This window comes from Alosa alosa, chromosome 17, assembly GCF_017589495.1.
Source record: "Alosa alosa isolate M-15738 ecotype Scorff River chromosome 17, AALO_Geno_1.1, whole genome shotgun sequence".
Taxonomy (NCBI): domain Eukaryota; kingdom Metazoa; phylum Chordata; class Actinopteri; order Clupeiformes; family Clupeidae; genus Alosa; species Alosa alosa.
Genome location: NC_063205.1, coordinates 5,540,976 through 5,560,975, shown reverse-complemented (window position 1 = coordinate 5,560,975; position 20,000 = coordinate 5,540,976). Strand labels below are relative to the sequence as shown.

General features: G+C 45.9%; 1 protein-coding gene across 3 annotated transcripts in view; it reads left to right on the top strand.

The window, feature by feature from the left end:
• Positions 1 to 20,000, top strand: part of tmtc1 (transmembrane O-mannosyltransferase targeting cadherins 1) — an 83,642-nt gene that overhangs the window by 31,887 nt on the left and 31,755 nt on the right. For all 3 annotated transcript variants that reach the window (XM_048268149.1, XM_048268148.1, XM_048268147.1), the window contains 2 exons: positions 8,818 to 8,899; positions 9,942 to 10,045. In XM_048268149.1, coding sequence (XP_048124106.1) covers positions 8,818 to 8,899; positions 9,942 to 10,045 — 186 coding nt within the window. The remainder of the gene's footprint in view (positions 1 to 8,817; positions 8,900 to 9,941; positions 10,046 to 20,000) is intronic.

The following is a 20,000-nucleotide window of genomic DNA, read 5'->3' as shown; positions in this document are numbered from 1 at the left end:
TTTCTTGGCACCGAACAAATGGAGGAGATTAAAGCGATTTTTCTTTTCCTTTTACGTTGGCCGCCTTTGTAATTTTGTGTTTAGATGTGTGTGTGCGTGTGTGTGGAGTCAGACAGAGATTGTGGTCTGTGTATGCTTGTGCATGTGTGCACATGTGTGTGTGTGTTGGGTGAGTAGTAATCTGATAAACACAGCAGAAGTTGTTTTGTCCATCCTAATGTGGTGTGAAAATACCAGAGCCACAAAACCACACACACACACACACACACACACACACACACACACACACACACACACACACACACACAAATATGTGCATGTGCGCGGACACATACTTTCAATCCCTCAAATCCAGTCATTGTAGTGAAATGTGGACAGAGATGCAGGACGCATCCTCATGTGGATTATGCTGAGTGAGGAGGGATCAGGCTGCTATCCCCAGCATATTGATCTGGCCAATGCTGTGTGCCAGTGTGTGTTTTGATTAGCCATTAGCTAAAATAGGATTTGACCTCGTGTGAAAAACAGGCAAGCAGACACAAAAAGACACACACACACACACACACACAGAGACAAACAGGCACACATACAGACAAACTTACTCATTTGTTACTGGGTTTATCTGTGAGTATGGCCCCTCTGGTGTGACATGGCCATTGATAAGCAGAAAGGCAAACAGGCCATGCTTAAAAAAAATAAAAAAATAAATATATATATACTGTATATATTTATGTTTGACTGGGGAGCTCTTTTGCCCAGACTTGAGTGGACACATTGTCTCAGTCTGTGTGCTTGTCAGCGATGAAGAACTACAGAGAAGCTGGCCAAAAAGATGAGCAGGGCAGGAGACTGTGTGTGAGCGTGGAGAAAGGACACTACAGAGTAGATGGACACAGCAGGGCAGGAGACTGTGTGTGAGCATAGAGAAAGGACGCTACAGAGTAGATGGACACCTGGACACAGCAGGGCAAGAGAGACTGTGTGTGAGCGTAGAGAAAGGACGCTTCAGAGTAGATGGACAGCAGACCACAGGACTCAGTGCAGACGGAACTTAGTCTGTTTCCCATGCAAAACTAATTAGGTTTATCTGGAATCCAGTTTTTGATGTGGCATGGATTTGTTCAGTGTGATCCCAATATACAGTAATTACCCAGCCCATCCACACCCCCCCACCACAAATGATCATGTCTGTATGATATGGAATAGGGGGTGAGGACGAGGTTCACGGAGTCACCTGATGTAGTGAGTGGAGTCAGTGTGCTGTGAAGAAGGCAGGAGGAGAGCATCCAGTGGGATTGGCAGGGGTTGAGACAGGGAGAGTCTAATGGAATGTTATCTGTTGTGGGATGGAGATACAGTATGAATGTGTTTTAATCGTGTGATTTGTTGTGGGATGGAGATACAATATGAATGTGTTTGAGTCGTGTGATCTGTTGTGGGATGGAGATACAGTATGAATGTGTTTGAGTCGGCTCCACTGCGGGAACTCACAGGTTAGGGAGAAGAGCAGGAGTGGGGGGGGGGCTTAGGGGAGCTGGAGGGTATTGAAGAGGGAAATTTAAGGAGAGCAGGAAATGCCAGACCTGGGAATGTGAGATGTTATAACTAGTGTTGTCACGATACCAAAATTATGACTTCGATACGATACCTGCCATAAATATCACGATGCTCGATACTGAAACGATACTATGGCGAAATCCTAAGATATCTGGAAAAGAAAGGACTCATACCTCCTCCAAGTGTATTTAGTAATTTGTGTTGAATTCGGTGCACTTTTGTAGTGTGCAGGTCAATTCTGGGTTCTAAACTTCCTACATAATTATTATTTTTATAGTCAGTAAAATAGTAGGCCTACTTTGTGTGATTAAGTCCTTTATTTTTTGTTATAGTTCATTTACATTGTGTTGTGTTTTGCCAATAAAGTAGCTTTAAATAGCCAAACTAGGCTAGATCAAGGTCAGTGTTGAAATTACTGCATGCAAATCACTGAATGCTATGCAGAGGGGCCTAATCTTTAGGCCATCTGATGTACAGTATACAGTAGGCTTCCCTGGGCCTTCCGTGTTCATGGGATTTCTTTGACAGTGGCAAAGGGAAAAATGTGAGGATAGTCTTCTTTGCGCCCAGTGTACAAGTGCGACGTTCCAACCACTCAGGTCTTTGGTCATATAGGCCTACACCATTACCTGTTGCAATATGTCTGTGTGCATTCCTACATTAGCCCTACGTCTATTTCTTTGATAACATGATTTGCTACCACGTAACAATAACCCGCTATTATTATTAGGACTCAACACGCTTTGATGCTGTGGGCTTTAATTAGCGCATTTCGGGTAGCCTATCCTACATCTGGGCAATACTTATTGAACAAATTGCAGTCTTCATGCCATGACAAATATTACCAGTAGTACTGACTGAACATGAAATAGATTGTTTACAAGTTATGGTAATGCTATTCTGGCGTGAACATTGCGCTTTCATCACGTTAGCACCCTATGATTACAGCTCGTTATGTCTCGTCAAAATTCATTGATGAAGGAAGGTTCGCTTTATCCCAGAGAACCATACTCGTTTCACTTGGGCTAGACTAAAACAGAAGAGAAGAACTTGCCACTAACCATGTAGTCGTGTTTTCTATAGCATATTCGTTAACCTGTTGTTCTTTAAACAAAAATGTTGGGATATGTCTGCGAGGTGTTTAGCCAAGTTCCATGCGTAGCCTACTGCTTTTAAATGACTTTGAAACATATTTAACAAACGGGCCTCTGTATACCTGATGGCTTGCCTTCACTATTCGTGATGTATCCGAAATAGTTACAGATTTCACTTCACCTTTTGTTTTATCCACAAGGCCGAGGACTGTCGGCAAAGAACTACTGTATGTTGACGTTGGCTGCGCACTCACTCACTCAGAGCTGCCTGCTTGACACGCCCACTTGCCTAGATGCGTGCAAGGAGCAGTGAGAGCAGCAGTTCACGCAGACACAGAACGTTAATTTTAATGAAGTATCGATTCTAAAAACGTCGGAAATCGCATCGGTTTTTGCGTGAAGGCATCGTGATACCTTTTTAGTATCGATACACCGTGCAACACTAGTTATAACACACACACACACACACACACACACACACACACACACACACTCAGGGAGTGATAGAAAAGATAGAAAAGAGATAGTGTAGACGACGAAATGTAATGTATAAGTTTGGGAGAGTTGACTGGACTGTTCTTAGTCCACTCTAGATATGAAGGCACTTAATGGGGTTGAGCTTAGAACTATAATAGTGTCTGGGAAGCAAAACTTAGCAGCAGTCTCTCTCTTTCTCTTTCCCTCTCTCTCTCTCCCCCACACACACACACACACACACCACACACCATTCACTCCATTGGAAATGGGCACAGAGGGAAGATGACACTCGTCTGCTGTGAGATCAATCATGGAGAGTGCTGTGAATCACCAGAGCCGTCCTCCCTCCCTCTCTCCATCCCCCTCTCTCCATCCTCCTCTCCTCTCTCCTCCCTCTCTCATTTATTCCTCACTAAAAGCCCCGTCACAGTTGTCATCATGCATTAATATAGCTGTTTTGTAAGTCACAGACCTGCAGAGAAAATGCAGTTGGGTTGTAGACTCTTGAGTGTAGAGTTGTGTGTGTGTGTGTGTGTGTGCTTGCGTATAAGTTTGCATATTAGCATTTTGTATGTGGATGCTGTTGGATATGAGTATTGAAGTGTTTGTGTGCATGAGGGTGTGTGTTTGCTTGTGTAGTGTGTTTGAATACATGTTGTTTACATGTTTTCATATGTCTAGTGTGTGCCATGCGTGTGCATTTTAGCTTTTGTGTGTCTCATAAATCTGAATGTGTGTGTGTTTGTGTGTGTGCGTGCCATGGTGTTTATCTGTGGTAATCTGTTGTGAAGTCTCATTAATATCCATTATGTGCGGTTGAACAGGACACTGGCCTGCAATGTGAAAGCTCTCGTTTCTACATGTGCTACAATACTGGACTCTGTGTGTGTGTGTTAGTTAGATAGAGAGGGAGAGATAAAGAGAAAGATTGTGTGTGTATGTGTTAGAGAAAGAGGGAGGGAGAGAGAGAGATAGAGAGTGTGTGTGTGAGAGAGAGGGGGGGGGATAGAGAGAAAGATTGTGTGTGTGTGTGTGTGTGTGTGTGTGAGAGAGAGGGGGGGGGATAGAGAGAAAGATTGTGTGTGTGTGTGTGTGTGTGTGAGAGAGAGAGAGAGTGTGGAGAGTGTGTGTGTGTGTGTGTGTGTGTGTGCGTGTGTGTGATGACTTATTTGAAATCCCTCTCCTCTGACAGTCTCAGATCCATGAAGTCTCTCAAGGTCGTGATAAGTCCCTGTGTACCCCACTTGCAATTCAGCGAGTGTGTGTGAGCATCTCTCTCTTGCACCCCTCCCCCCCCCCTCTCTCTCTCTCTCTCTCCCTCTCTCTCTCTCTCTCTCTCTCTCTATCCCTCTCTCTCTGAGACGCAGTCCTTCTCTGCACTCTCCCTGCTCTCCCAGCGACTCCATCTAATAGCCTGTTCTGGAGTGTGCCTGCCTGCCACTGTAAAGTGTCAGATTCAGACAAATGGCTCGATACTTCCTCTACACTTAGCGGCCAATTAATGAGCTGTGGCAAGTGTGTGATTAAATGAAGAAAGCAGGTAGCATGCACATTCCATGTTTAACTGAGATTTAAAATAACAAGCGGCGGTGCTTCCGTGTGCGTTTGTTTCTGGTCTGTCCAGTCCACCTGCTCCTCTGTTGCCCAGTCCAAATCAGCTGACGTGATGCCATGGTCCTCCTCTCTGCTCACTGGCCAGCTCGCTGTGCTGCACCTGTCCTCCTGTAACCCCTCTAGGCCTGTCCAGCTGACTGCACTCTCCTCTGCTCTCCTCTCTCCTCTTCTCTTCTCTGCTCTCTGTTCCGCTGCACCCCCTGCTGTGGATCCGATGCAGGGCAGGTTCTCCTGTGGATCCGATGCAGGGCAGGTTCCGCTGTGGATCCGATGCAGGGCAGGTTCCGCTGTGGATCCGATGCAGGGCAGGTTCCCCTGTGGATCCGATGCAGGGCAGGTTCCCCTGTGGTCTTTCTGACTGTTAACAGCAGCAGTTTACACACACCTACCTGCACACTTGATGTATCACAATCCTGGGTGGAGCACTCCTTCCCGTGTTGAGTCTGGATGTTCACGACGCCCCCCTCACGTTTGTATATAGCTGTACTCTGAGCACCAGTGCCTGGGTATGGGACGTTGCCCAGGATGAGGATGCAGGCTGGCAGCAAGGCAGACACATCCAGTCTCCTGCACTATACTGCATTGCCCTTGCTTTGCTCTTGGAAGCAAGAGTTCTGTCCAGATCGCTCGCTACGCTAAACGCGAGGAGTGATTAATGAACTCATTTGTAATGATCATTAAGACATTCCTCTTTTTTTTATTTCAACTTGGTAATTTGTCAGAGATCCCCCCCCCCCTTTCTTCCTCCAGCTAAATGGTGCTACCCCTCCCAAGCCCTCCTGAATGAGTCACAGCAGCCTATCTACCCTGCTCTTCCCCCCATTCCAAACGGCTTGCTGCTCCTGGATGAATGTTTCTCTGGGAGTTTAGTGGTATTTGCCTCCTCCACTGCCTCCCTCTGAACTCAGTCCTAGCGAAGCCCGGTGGTTTAACTTTGTCAGAAACCTCTTCAAAATCGCACCCGCTCAGGAACTCTGCGGGGGAGTTAAGGCGAATGCGAGCAGACATTCTTATATCCTGCAGAGAGGAACAAAAACAGTGGTTGTGAAGAACGGAAATGCTTCAATAAGACTCTAAAAAAAGTACAGTTGAGGTTCAGAAGGCCATACAGAAGACTCTTGTTGAGTCGTCCCTGACTCTACAATGTGGTGATTCTCTTCTATTCCTGTGCATGTCTCCTGATGATCATGCTGATGCATTCCTACGATTCCTGCCATAGCGTCACGCTCTCACCACTGCTGGCTCTGTCCATATCAATCCATTCCTCCAGGGCACTGGAGAGGCAGGAAAGGGTGTTTGGCCATTACTGCAGGTCTCGAGTTTGAGACCTGACATCATGGATCTGGTTACTGGAGGAGGCACGCACACAGGCACGCACTCAGCAGATTGGGCTCATGTGTGGGTATCTGGCTGCTGTGCCATATTCTCTAATTGACAGTAACAGCAACCCGGCAGGTTTGAGGAGCAACGTTTAGAACTCTGCATCTCTCTGAAGTGTTTTGCTAAAGGTACTCCATACAAGAGTTCATAACTTAGGTACCTGGTGACACTTATTGTTGTTGAGAGCAGATCTTTAATTCAGTGTTTTAGTTGACTTTGTGATCATGGAATAATTGGTTGATCATGGAATGAATGACTCATTGACTTCTGTTTCTGTGGGTGAACAGACGCCTGCGGTGTGCATCAGAACAAGCCCATTAAGCATGTGGCCTGACCTGACGGGTCACCGGGGTCGACCACACTTCAGTGGTCAGGGTCTGACAGTGACTTAATTAGGACTAATAAGCAGAAAAAGATAAGATATTCATTTAGCCCTTAGCTCAGATCTGCTCATTATGCATGAAAGTAAATGGTGCAGCAGTATAAATAGAAAATACCAGCAGTAATCTCACATTCTCTGCACTCTTTCAACTGTCGCTTTCTGTGTCCCCTCTCTCTCCTTTCTTTTTCTTTCTGTGTTTTTTCTGAGGGGTTGATGCCTTTGAGGATTGGTGGGAGAGGTGAGATTGTCTGTGTGGATGAAAAACAGTGAGGCTGAAAAACAGTGAGGCTGTCATCACTGTTGGGAATCAAAGGCCTTTAGTATTGCAGCCGCACAGCCCAGCCCAGCCCAGCCCATCCCAGCGTCGTCCTGCTGCCTCAGTGCTGCTGGGATGCAGCACAGCTGTCAGATGCTTCCCGGGGGAAACACACTCCGGCCTGCGCAGACTTCCTGTCCAGCTGCCTGTACAGCTCACACCCCAGCCCTCAGCCCCCAGTGCTAACATCTACCCTCAGCCCCTACTGCTAACATATACCCTCAGCCCCCACTGCTAACATATACCCTCAGTCCCCACTGCTAACATATTCCCTCAGCCCCCACTGCTAACATCTGCCCTCAGCCCCACAGCTAACATCTACCCTCAGCCCCACAGCTAACATCTACCCTCAGCCCCACTGCTAACATCTACTGTACCCTCAGCCCCCACTGCTAACATCTACCCTCAGCCCCACTGCTAACATATACCCTCAGCCCTCACTGCTAACCTCAGCCCCACTGCTAACATCTACCCTCAGCCCCACTGCTAACATATACCCTCATCCCCCACTGCTAGCATATATGCTAGACCTGGTGCTAAGCCTATAGTGCTTAATACCAAGCATCCTGACATACTGGCTTCAGTGTGATAGAGTGTGATCTGATCTTGCTGTGCACCAAGCGCTGGTCGGTAATTTGTAATTTATTTATTTATTTAAACAGGGACAGTGCACAAAAAAAAAAAAAAAAACATTAAATGATGCATTGTGCCAGTAGTCCACCCTTAGTCCCTGGGCAGGTAGGTGGAACAATAAACCACCGACTAAGACAGTCTGACAGGGTGGGATGAGGTCTACATGTTGGGATTGGCATTAAACTGGCCAAGAGTGGAATCATGAGTGGAGGAGAAATGGTTAGGGAGGGAAGAGTGGAGTGAATGTGTGTGTGAGTGACAAGGAGAACATTGATTGCAACAGGGCTACTCAGTGCAGCGCATTGTCTCTAGTTCATTGTCTCAGTGTGTTTGTATAGTGTATGTGTGAGAGAGAGAGAGGGGGGAGAGAGAGAGAATTATATATTGCACAAGTCTTTTTATGAGCCTGTGTGTGTGTGTGCGTGTGTGTACGAAGAATATATTGCACAGGGTATGCGTGAACCTGTGTGTGTGTGTGTTTATACAAGGACCTCTTATTCCAATCACTTTTGAATCCCCTTCTCAATTTCTCTTCATTGTCTGTCATCTTCCCCCTCTACTCTCTAGAGAAACCCCACTGTGAGCTTCCTACCACGGACCAACAGGGATTGATCATACTCTTCCGCTTTCTTTCTTTCTTTTTTTCTTTCTTTCTTCCATATATTTACTCTCTCTATCTCTCTCTCTCTCTCTCTCTGTGTGTGTGAGAGAAACAGACACATTCCTAGGGACTGAGCTTTTCCTGTCTGAGGCCTCTCCAGCTCTGTGTCCTTATAAAGAGCCTCTGGCTATTACCTCTCCTCACAAAAGCTGTGTGTGTATGTGTGTGTGCATGTGTGTGCCTGTGTGTGCCTGTGTTTGTGTGTGCGTGTGTGTGTGTGTGTGCGCGTGCATCTATAATAATAATAATAATAATAAAGCTTTATTTGTATAGCACCTTTCATACACAGAATGCAGCTCAAAGTGCTTTACATTTGAAGCATGTAACACAATAATAGTCAGTCAGTCATTATCAATCACTTTTCTTTGCTGTTTATGTTATACTCAGCAACATATCAAAAATATAGAAAATGACGTCATAAGACTGGCAGCCTTAACCCTCTTACCCTCTTCATCTGTGTGTCTTTGTGTGTGTGTTAGCATGTCTTTTCCCTGTGAATCGAGTGCCGCCCACCCCACAAAATCACTCCAAAGATTCAATGCATACAGGTTTACTGGCTCCACTGCTGCTTCTTTACATCCTGATTGGTTGGTTTGCCTTTAATAGGCTGCTGTCTAAATTGACCATCTTCTCTTTCTTTTTCCCTCTCTCTGTCTCTCTCTTTCTGTGTCTCTCTGTGTCTCTCTGTCTCTCTCTGTTTCAGGCACCTCTCGTGCTGGCGGCTGAAGGAGACTCTGAGACTCTGCAGTCCTTTCATCAAGCGGGCGTGCCTCATCTCTCTTCATGTGAGTACCTGCGCTGAGGAGGAGGAGGGGCCCACGCCATCACATTCAATCAGAGGCCAATTTCACCCATAATCCCCCGCGGGGAAGACCGTGGGTCAGTCAGGGCGAGGCTAAGAGCTGCCCAGCGTGTGTCTCCAAGCAACCACACGCACGCATGCACACGCGCTCACACACACACACATACACATACACACAGAGACACACAGTGTCCCTCCCAGTGCCTGGCCTGTGCGGTCAGTGTTAATTAAATCAGAGATTAGCTGATGAGTTTTTGCAGCGCGGTGTGGCTGGTCTGCTTCATGCTCGTATGAGCTGGCTGCGTGTTTGGTTGGCCTGCAGTGGTTGGCAGTTTGGGCTGTGACTTTGTGAGCCTTCTATCAGCTCGGTCCAGAACAGGGAGACGTACTGGGAAGCAGCTGTGATTGGCCCAGGGCCTTATTGGATTAAAGAGGAAACGTGTTTTTGGTGGCTTGCTCAGCTTTGTAAGCAAACAATAACATGTTTTCCGTAGTTGGATTTTCCTTTAACTAAAGTGCCATTTCCATGAGAGACATTATGCAGATGCTGTGTGTTTAGTATTTATCGGGGACATTTATCAATGTCATTCTGTGCTCAAAGCGAGACAAATAGAGAATTATTTTCTTATTGATTCATTTGAGTAAAATGTCTTATTTGTAAAGCATCGTCTTATTTGTCAGATTAGAACATGCTAGGGAGAGGAAAATGAAGAATGCCTCTGTTTATTAAAGTCTGAGCATATGACATATCACAGCCCACAGATGTACTACTGCTACTGTATGTGGAATAAGACTATACAAGAAGTACCTGTATGTATTACGTATGCACGTAAGGGTGTTTTACCCTCCTGTGTCAGTTGACTGGCTTTGCTCATTTCATCAAAATGTTGACTTACTATGTCTGGTTGTATGTTGAGGTTATTGTGTGCATCACTGTAAGCTGAACACGTTGCAGTGGCCACTAGTCTTTTTGATCATTTGTGGGTGTGCATGCAGTATCCTGACTTTCCTCCTCTGACCTGTAGGTGGCGTTCATCATGTCAGTGCGGCTGTGGCTGATGGGCGGCTCCATGCCCCTCTTCTCAGAACAGGACAACCCGGCCTCCTTCTCCCCGCACCTGCTGACCAGGTGAGACCTGCCGCCTCAGCACCGGCCTGCTTTGGCTGCCCACCCCCTGGCCTCTTATCTGGCAGCCCCTGTCTAAAGAGCACCACCAGTGAGCTGAGTTCTGTAGAAATGAATTAAAGGTGCTCTAAGCGATCCCACACGTTTTTTAGGCTAAAACATTTTATGTCACTTACTGCAAACATCACCTAACCAAACGCTAGCTGACTGTAAAAAAAAACCCGCGATCTCTGTGGACAGCCAACGCTCCAAAAACGGCCACAAAAACAGCCTGGGCAAACCTATAGCCCATAAAAACATAACAAACTGTTCCAGCACATCACAGATGAGATGCGCGTTTAGGAGAGTTTCATTTGCACGGGAGCAGCACGGGAGGGAGGGGGAGGAAGTAGCGAGCAATGGTAAATAGTAAGCTCCACATTTCCGGTACATAATATCAGGATCGGGTCGGTGTGATATCAGCTCTGAGTGTAACGGGTAGGCTCGGCTGGCTCCCTCGATATCCCATTCCTCCGGCGTGGAGGTGCCCAGCGAGGGGGCGGCGGAGCGGGAGCTGCCCATGCCGGCGCTCCCTGTGGTCCGGGAGGTTAGTGGATGGGTTGCTGTTATCCCGCGGAGTCGATGAGACAGAGCAGCCGCCAGGGAAATCTGCCGTTGTATTTACCCATCCTCCTTGGCTAGTGTGTGTGTGCGTGTGTGTGTGTGTGTGTGTGTGTGTGTGTGTGTGTGTGTGTGTGTGTGTGTGTGCGTGTGTGTGTGTGTGTGTGTGCGTGTGTGTGCACCCCGCTGCTGCCCTGCTGGGTCACGCTGCTCTTAAATGAGAAAGCTTAGCCGTGAAATGGAAAAAGAAAGTCACATTTCCCTCTGAGAGCTTTCAAGAGGTGTGCCGTGAGGAAGAAGTGCAAGGAAGCTGTGACCTTGAGGGAGGGTGGTGAATGGGAGGGTTTGTGTGTGTGTGTGTGTGTGTGTGTGTGTGTGTGTGTGTGTGTGTGTGCTTATTCAGGCTCAAGTATCATTGTGTTTTTTTTTTCCTGAATGCATGCGTGTCTTTCATGTGTATGTATGTGTGTTTGCATGTGTGTGTGTCTGTGTGTGTGTGTGTGTGTGAATGACTGTGTGTGTGTGTGTAAGGAGTTTGAGGCTATATGAGTATGGCTGTGTGTGTATGAATGACTGAGTGTGTGTAAGGAGTTTGAGGATGTATGCGTATGGCTCTGTGGGTGTGTGTATGATTAACTCTCTCATCCTTTGGTGTCCTGCTGCTAATGAGATGCTAATGAGTATTCATCATGTCAGCACATTTCATCCACACCATTCATTATGCATTAGAATATGCATCCCAGTCACTTCTGATCAATTCATGGCAGCGCTGCAATTTAATTACGCTAGTTCCAGGGCTAGCAGTTATGGAGGAGGAAATGGATTGATGGCGCCGGCGGTGGCGTCAAATCAGGGCCCCAGTCTGATCCAGCGCAGTTGACTGGGAGCAGATGGCAGAGCTGTTTAATTTGAAGATTCTCTGGCATGGTGCATGTGGGCCCTGAACGGGGCCTCTCAGTCTCTCTCTCTCACACACACCTTGCCTTGCGCGCGCCACACACACTACATGCCACCTGCACTTGATCACAGAGGAACAAGACAAGAGGAGATGGGTGCTGATGTGGGCACCAGCTAGGCCCGGTGTGGCGCTGCAGGAGCATGTGGTGTTAAGACAGCCTCTCTGAGACATGAGACAGAGAGAGAGAGAGAGAGAGAGAGGTGGAGATGGAGATGAACGCTAGAGAGAGAGGGGGGGGGTTTAGAGGGATAGATGCATTTTGTCATGATGATGTATTACTGTAGGTTGCAGTTTTGGTATTCTCGTATGTATATGTCTGATTGTGTATGTGAGAGGGTGTGAGAGTGTGTGTTTTGTGTGCGATTGTGTCTGTTTTCTGTGGTAGTGTTTACAAGTCGTGAGAGAGGAGATTGATCGCTCTTGACATTATGAAGTATTGGCCGATATGAACTGCAGTGATGCTGTTGATGGCTTTGACAAAGGATTCTGTATTATTAGGCTCAGTCATGATTAATCAGTGTCAGAGTCCGCGTCTACCACGACGAGTGAGCCGAGCACAGAGAGAAGAGGGAAAAGATCTCTCACATACGCACCTCCAGCGTATGGTACTGTATAGGCCTATCGCCTATGGATTTAGCAGTTGTGTGAATGTCCTTTGTCAGTGTCAACTAGAAGGAGACTGAGCAGGACAGAGTGGAAGTGAGGGGAGCCAGAAGTCACAGGGTTTTGGAGTTTCCTCGTCGGAGTGCCAGCAGGAATTCCAGAGTGGGTGGAAAGTCTGAGGTGTGCCGTCTCCTTCCCAGATTCCGCATGGAGATAACATCACATCTTCCCCGCCTGTCCTTCACACACAGATTCCACTGTTGCACAGGGCCCTGAGAGAGAGAGGGAGAGAGAGAGAGAGAGAGAGGGAAAGAGAGAGAGAGAGAGGGCAAAGAGAGAGAGTGGGAAAGGGAGAGAGAGAGGGAAAGAGAGGCAGAGAGAGGCAAAGAGAGAGAGTGGGAAAGAGAGAGAGGGAAGAGAGACAGGCAGAGAGAGGCAAAGAGAGATAGTGGGAAAGAGAGAGAGAGGCAAAGAGAGAGAGAGAGGGAAAGAGAGAGATAGTGGGAAAGAGAGAGGGAAAGAGAAAGAGAGAAGGGCAAACCAGTTCATTTCTTGAATTCTCAGGTGATGTTGGCCACCACCATAAACGTGCTAACAGAATTAGACTATCAAAGCACAGTGTGTAGTACTAGCATTTAGTCATTGTGTTAACTGATGCTTTTTGATGCTGATATTTGCAGAACAGAAGGCTGTAAGGGTCAAACTTGTAAGAGTCTTTTAAGGAGGCCATTTAGCTATTATGTGCAATTTTCTGTGTAAGTGGCTGACTCAAATCAGCTAAGCTGAGTGTGGTCCCATCTGTACTCACTTGGAGCCCAGCCCACCATACAGTGCCAGGATCAGATATTAGTGCCATGTGTCGCCAAACAGCCAGGGTGATTTGGTAGGCGATGTACCTGGACCATTTTCAGTAGGAGTATTATCCGTGCAGATAATTGAAGGGATTGTTTGTGCCTGTTTCTTGATCCTTGTATCATTATTGATCCGGAGTTGTGTAATTTGGGAGAGTACTTGTAGTGTGTATGAAACAGTGGTGTGAATACACAGTGTTTATGTGTGTGAGTTTACTGTCTCCGTGTGTTGTTGTGAGCATGTATCTCTTAGTGAGAGGTAGGCACTGGAGCGCTGATGATGGAGAGACGGGCTCATATGATTCTGTTTGCACTTTGGATTTGTTTTCCTCTTCTAGTCATTTCCCACAGAAATGAATGTTTCCAATGTGTAGCCTGAATGATTGATGAGGTTGTATGATGTCAACTGGGTTCAGCAAATCTGTCCAAGTCCCAGCTCGCAGTGTTCGTCAGTTTGTAAAGTGGGACAAAGTTGTGTGTGTGTGTGTGTGTGTGTGTGTGTGTGTGTGTGTGTGTGTGTGTGTGTGTTTGAGAGAGAGGGAGAGATGTATATGTGTGTGTGTGTATGTGTGTGTGTTTGAGAGAGAGAGAGATGGAGAGATGTATATGTGTGTGTGTGTGTTTGAGAGAGAGACGGAGAGATGTATATGTGTGTGTGTGTGTGCATGTGCATGTGTCTGTGAGTGTGTCTGTGAGCGTGCATGTGTCTGTGTGAGTGTGCATGTGTCTGTGAGTGTGTGTGTGGCGTACATGTGTCTGTGTGAGTGTGCATGTGTCTTGTGTGAGTGTGTGTGTGAGCGTGCATGTGTCTGTGTGAGTGTGTGTGTGCATGTGCATGTGTCTGTGAGTGTGTGTGTGAGTGTGCATGTGTCTGTGTGAGTGTGTGTGTGTGTGTTTGAGAGAGACGGAGAGATGTATATGTGTGTGTGTGTTTGAGAGAGAGAGAGAGAGAGATGGAGAGATGTATATGTGTGTGTGTGTTTGAGAGAGACGGAGAGATGTATATGTGTGTGTGTGTTTGAGAGAGACGGAGAGATGTATATGTGTGTGTGTGTTTGAGAGAGAGAGAGAGATGGAGAGATGTATATGTGTGTGTGTGTATGTGTGTGTGTGTGTGGCGTACATGTGTCTGTGTGAGGTGTGTGTGTGTGTGTTTGAGAGAGACGGAGAGATGTATATGTGTGTGTGTGTTTGAGAGAGAGAGAGAGAGAGAGAGAGAGAGAGAGAGAGAGAGAGAGATGGAGAGATGTATATGTGTGTGTGTGTTTGAGAGAGAGAGAGAGAGATGGAGAGATGTATATGTGTGTGTGTGTTTGAGAGAGAGAGAGAGAGAGAGATGGAGAGATGTATATGTGTGTGTGTGTTTGAGAGAGACGGAGAGATGTATATGTGTGTGTGTGTTTGAGAGAGAGAGAGAGAGAGAGAGAGATGGAGAGATGTATATGTGTGTGTGTGTGTGAGCCGCAGCATGTGTCTGTGTGGTGTGTGTGTGCATGTGCATGTGTCTGTGTGAGTGTGCATGTGTCTGTGTGGAGTGTGTGTGTGTGTGTTTGAGTGTATGTGTCTGTAATGCATGTGTCTGTGTGGTGTGTATGTGTCTGTGCGTGCATGTGTGTGTGTGTGTGAGCGTGCATGTGTCTGTGTGAGTGTGTGTGTGAGCGTGCATGTGTCTGTCTGTGTGTGTGTGTGTGTGTGTGCGTGTATGTGTCTGTGTGTGTGTGTGTGTGTGTGTGTGTGTGTGTGTGTGTGGCGTGTCTGTGTGTGTGTGTGTGTGTGTGTGTGTGTGTGTGTGTGTGTGCATGTGCATGTGTGTGTGTGTGTGTGTGTGTCTGTGTGTGAGTGTGTGTGTGTGAGCGTGCATGTGTCTGTGTGAGTGTGCATGTGTCTGTGTGAGTGTGTCTGTGTGAGCGTGCATGTGTCTGTGTGGTGTGTGTGTGCATGTGTCTGTGTGAGTGTGTGTGTGTGTGAGTGTGTGTGTGTGTCTGTGTGGTGTGTGTGTGTGTGTGCATGTGTCTGTGTGGTGTGTGTGTGCATGTGTCTTGTGTGTGTGTGTGTGAGCGTGCATGTGTCTGTGTGAGTGTGTGTGTGTGCATGTGTCTGTGTGAGTGTGTGTGTGTGTGTGTGTGTGTGCATGTGTCTGTGTGAGTGTGTGTGTGTGAGCGTGCATGTGTCTGTGTGAGTGTGTGTGTGCATGTGCATGTGTCTGTGTGAGTGTGTGTGTGTGTGAGCGTGCATGTGTCTGTGTGTGTGTGTGTGTGTGTGAGCGTGCATGCATATTCAGGTGTGTGTCGCTGTGACTGAGAGGCTCCGAGGCAGGATGATTTGACACCATGCTCTTGACACTCCCGTAGCAGAGGAGCTCATCTCAAAGCACAGATCACCAGCATTTCATCATTTTGCATTCATTTTACATTCTCTCTATCATCCCCTCTCTCTCTCTCTCTCTCTCTCACTTCCTCACTCCACCTCTCCCTCCCTCTCTTCCCTCCTTCTTTTCCTCCCTCCTTCCCCCTCTCTCTCCACTCACTCTTCATTCTCTCCCTTCCGTGATGCTTATGCCCACAATTGAATTTGCAGTCTAGTCCGATCTCATCCAGTCAAGTCAGTGCGTGTGTGTGTGTGTGTGTGTGTGTGTGTGTGTGTGTGTGTGTGTGTGTGTGTGTGTGTGTGTGTGTGTGTGTGTGTGTGTGAGAGAGGGTGCCGCGTTGCACACTGAGTAGCTCCTCCAACCCACCACAGCCAGCCACTCGGGCACGAGGACGTCCGCAGCTTGACACTGTCCCAGCGCAGCACTTTTGAAACGACACACACACACGCTTTTTTATGCATTGAGCGCTGGCTACTCACTGACTACTCACTGTAGTCTCATAGACTCCATTCAACCGTACAGCCCAAGCCCATGGAGCCGGCGATGCAGTTTAGCAGGACCTGTCAAATGTCGCTCCGCTGTCATGCTAATTACTAGCTGTGTGCAGTGTCGCTGGGGGTTGACATGTGGTTGTCACTGTGCTGAAGACTTCTGCTAGCCGTGTTAGCAGTTTATCGCGTCCGCCAGACTCGGCCTCTGTAGGGGAGGCGTCTGCCCCCCGTCTCCTCTCTGTGTGCTGTGTCCATGCAGAGTAATTGGCAGGCAGGAGCTGGCTGTCTTGGCTGGCTGCCTTCTTGCATTTTCTCTGATTGGGTACAGAGAGCAGGGTGCCTATTTTAGGGGGGAAAAAAGGCTATCGGGATGTGGAGACAGTTTTGCTTAAAAACGGTCACAACGACCTTATTGAACGGAACAATCAAGCAATCAAACTTCTTGGATGGAGATGGAGGTCTGTGTGTGTGTGTGTGTGTGTGTGTGTGTGTGTGTGTGTGTGTGTGTGTGTGTGGGTTCAAATGTATAGGTGTGTCTGCAAATAGTGCTGTATATGAAACAGGAATCTAATGTTGTAAATCTGGGTATAAGATAGAAGGATAAGCTATAAGATAAAGACTCATATTACATGAATTCTCTCAATATTGATGGCATTGCCCTTCAAAGCGGTACTTGTATTGGTTCAATCAAATAGCTGCCTGTTATATTTATGCTGTTACGCTCAAAATCACATTTTAATGGCTCCCTCTGTGCCGATCGATATCGCTCCCCGATCCCCTCCTCCCCCTCCATCAGTGTTCCATTTGGGACTGAATCAGTGTGTCACCTGCCTGCCTGTGTCTCTCCCCGTTGTCACCTGGCCCCTGGGTGAACACAGCGTAAGACTCTCTCCCTGTCTTAGTTACTGTAAGTAAGGTGCTCCCAGTCATCTGCACAGAATGATGAGGTACAGGTTACACATGACAAAATGAGAAATCAGAGACAGCTGTGAATGTGTTTATGTGTATGCATGTTTATTTGTGTGTACCCTTCTGTATGTCTCCAAGGATTAAAGTTCTCCGTCAAAGATTTCCGTCAATTTGATTTTAGAAATGCCATATTTGAGATCGATGCAGATCCGATGAGAAAACTACAAATATTAGGTCCGATGAATTAATGTGTGTGATGGTAAATGTTTAAAGACCTAATAGTGTTATTGAGAACTTTCTGTGTCTCAGTCAGTGACCGCTCAAGAAGATACGTCAGCCATGAGTTTCGCTTTGTTTATGTTGTAGCTACACGCTTGTCTCATTGGCCTGGGGCGTTTGCTTAAAAAAAAGAACACGTCTGGAGGACTAACGGTCTAAAAATTGGATAATAGTGACACAATCGAGACAGCTGATGATCGATCGGTTGGCCAATCCGTTTCACTTTTTTGGATATGATACATTGTGAGCTTTATGTGCGAATTCGGAGAAGAATCGTAGGCTGTGTTCTTTCCGTGCATCAATGTAGACAATTTCTTACTATCGCGAACTCTTGTCAGGGGAGGTCATTCATTTTGGGTGTCACCTATGACTTGAACAGTTTTTAATCAATGCAACTAACATTATGTGTAAAGCGACGCAATATAAACCGTAGCCTATGCAATTTATTATCCCGTCTGTAATGACATGTAGGCTGTAATGACATGTTTTTCACAATTTGCGACGGAAGGTTTTGACTGAGCGTTAACATAAAATAATAATAATATTCTCATCATCGCGAACTGTTGAGTAAGGGGGTCACAGGGCTGCCAACTTTTCAAAAAACCTTGGAGTGAGATTTGGTGGGGCCAACCAAAATTTTGCTGCGGAAATTTTTGTTTGGCTCGTTCAGCATTATACCGTACAGTAAAAAAAAGTACATTGGTTCTCAGGTGTAGGGACCAGGGTCCCAGAGTTAACAATGTTAAATTAACATTGGTATCAAAGGGATCTAGCCTAATGCTAGGACCATGGGCGATGGAGGCATTCTGAAAGTGGGTGGGACATTTCAGTGTGGGGTATGGGGGTCCTCCCCCAGAAATTTTTTTTTGGACTAGATGCAATTTCCTGAATTCTGGTACATTTTACCAGGTTATTTAGATACTTCTATATAACAAAATAAAGCCAGCCTACGAAATTAATAAAAAAGTAAATCATGCATAATTTTAAAATAACTCAATATATAGGCTACTTGGCTTACAATAATAAGGTTTCCATTACAGCACCAAGGATCGTTCAATGAAGCATGAAAGCGGATAAAGTAAATTAAATATCAAACTAAAGCCAAAATGTCATGCTTTTGAAGGCCTACCATTGTGCAGTCTAGCTGTGGTTAGTGACGTGATGCTGTTAATGGGGAGTTTTACATAAACCTATAGGTTATTATTTATTTTACGCACAAACAGCACTGGTATTTCGCATGGCAATAGTGGGGGGTCCAAACTAACAATTTTAAAAAAAGCTGGTGGGTGTTTTGTAAGAATTTAAGAAATGTTTGTATATTTTAACTTTTAAATGCATCAATCTGGTGCACTTTTAAAAATAAATTCAGAGGTCAGACTTGCTTATTTTATGGAAATATTTGTGCTGTAGCCTAAGCTATTTTTGCACTTCAGAATTATAACCATGCATACACAGGTGGAATAGTTATGGTGATATTGCAATAAGTTCACAACCACAAAAACATATGGTCCATTTCACAGTTCAGAAATGTTCAGCACTCCATGAAATTATGCAGAAGTGGTCACCTGTGTTTTTCAGCTAGTTCATTTTAAGATAATATATTGGTCATTGTAATGGCCATAGCCTACAGGCTATTCCTTTTTCAGGATGTACCCATATCTGCATGATGTGAATGTTTGCATATGCTTTATGTCAGGCTTTATATCAATATTTGTGTCTCCTTATTTGATTTTCTTTATATTTTGCATTAATGTCACTAGAAAGCATGGCAATATAAATATATTCATTTATCTGTGTAAGTGGGATTGGCTGGAACCTGACAATATAAGAACCATGATAGTGGGATAATCTACTGAGCAATTTACAAAAAATGTATGTAGGCCTACTGACAAATAGTTTACATTAGAATACATTATAATTTCTGCCCTTAATGAGGCTATGTAGAAATGTGTTGCAATTTCAAAAACAGAGGCATGCTTTATATCCTCATATTCGTAATGGTTTGCTGTTTATTGTGATATTAGGTTTGCCACATGTTGTGTGAAGGGTTAGTGAGATATTACAACCGAAGAGTAATGGGTGTGTACTGTGTGCAAAATGCAAATATGATTAGCCTAAATTGCACGTCGGTTCAATGATAATTTTCTCGCGAACCATTTATCACAGCAACTTGGCGCTAATATCATTGGAAAGCTTAGATTCCGCTCGTTCACATGATGTGTGATATCATGTATAGGTTTAGTTTAGTTGAACCTCATCTGCCAGGTATTTGACCTACCACGTTGACACTTCATCGTGAAAAATACTCAAAGCATAGGCCTACCTGAAGCCGGGGGAATGCGCCTGGGATGGCTTTTGAAGTAGCATCGCAAAATGAGAGAAAAATTTATAAAATTCCACAGACAGGGGGTGCTCTTGAACCCTCTCAATCGTCTCTGAAAGCAAAACCGTGGCTCAACAGGTAGATCTATAGGCTAAACTCATTTTTCAGGCATCTGACCGACCGGGTTGACACTTCAGCGTGAGAAATCGTGGGTGTGGCGTGTGAGTGTGTGAAACTAATCACATGCGTGTGTCTCACGGCCAACGGAGTTGGCAGCTATGGGGTCAGTCGTGTTTGTGACCCATAGACAACCTTGTAGCCTATTTTGCTTAAGCCTCACGTTTAACGACAGTAGGTTGTAAGTGTATGTTGACAAAAAATAACCATGCAATTAAAATAGTAAACTTAAAACTTCGCTATAAAATATTATTAATTTATAGCACAAAACCATAACCAGTAGGCCTCGCATATTAGCGTCATGATTTGTGTCCGTCTATTTGGCAAGGCCACTAACTGTCATGGATGCGTTGTTGCTAAAGGAAGGCACAGGTGTTATAAGTTAAAAAAATAAATGGA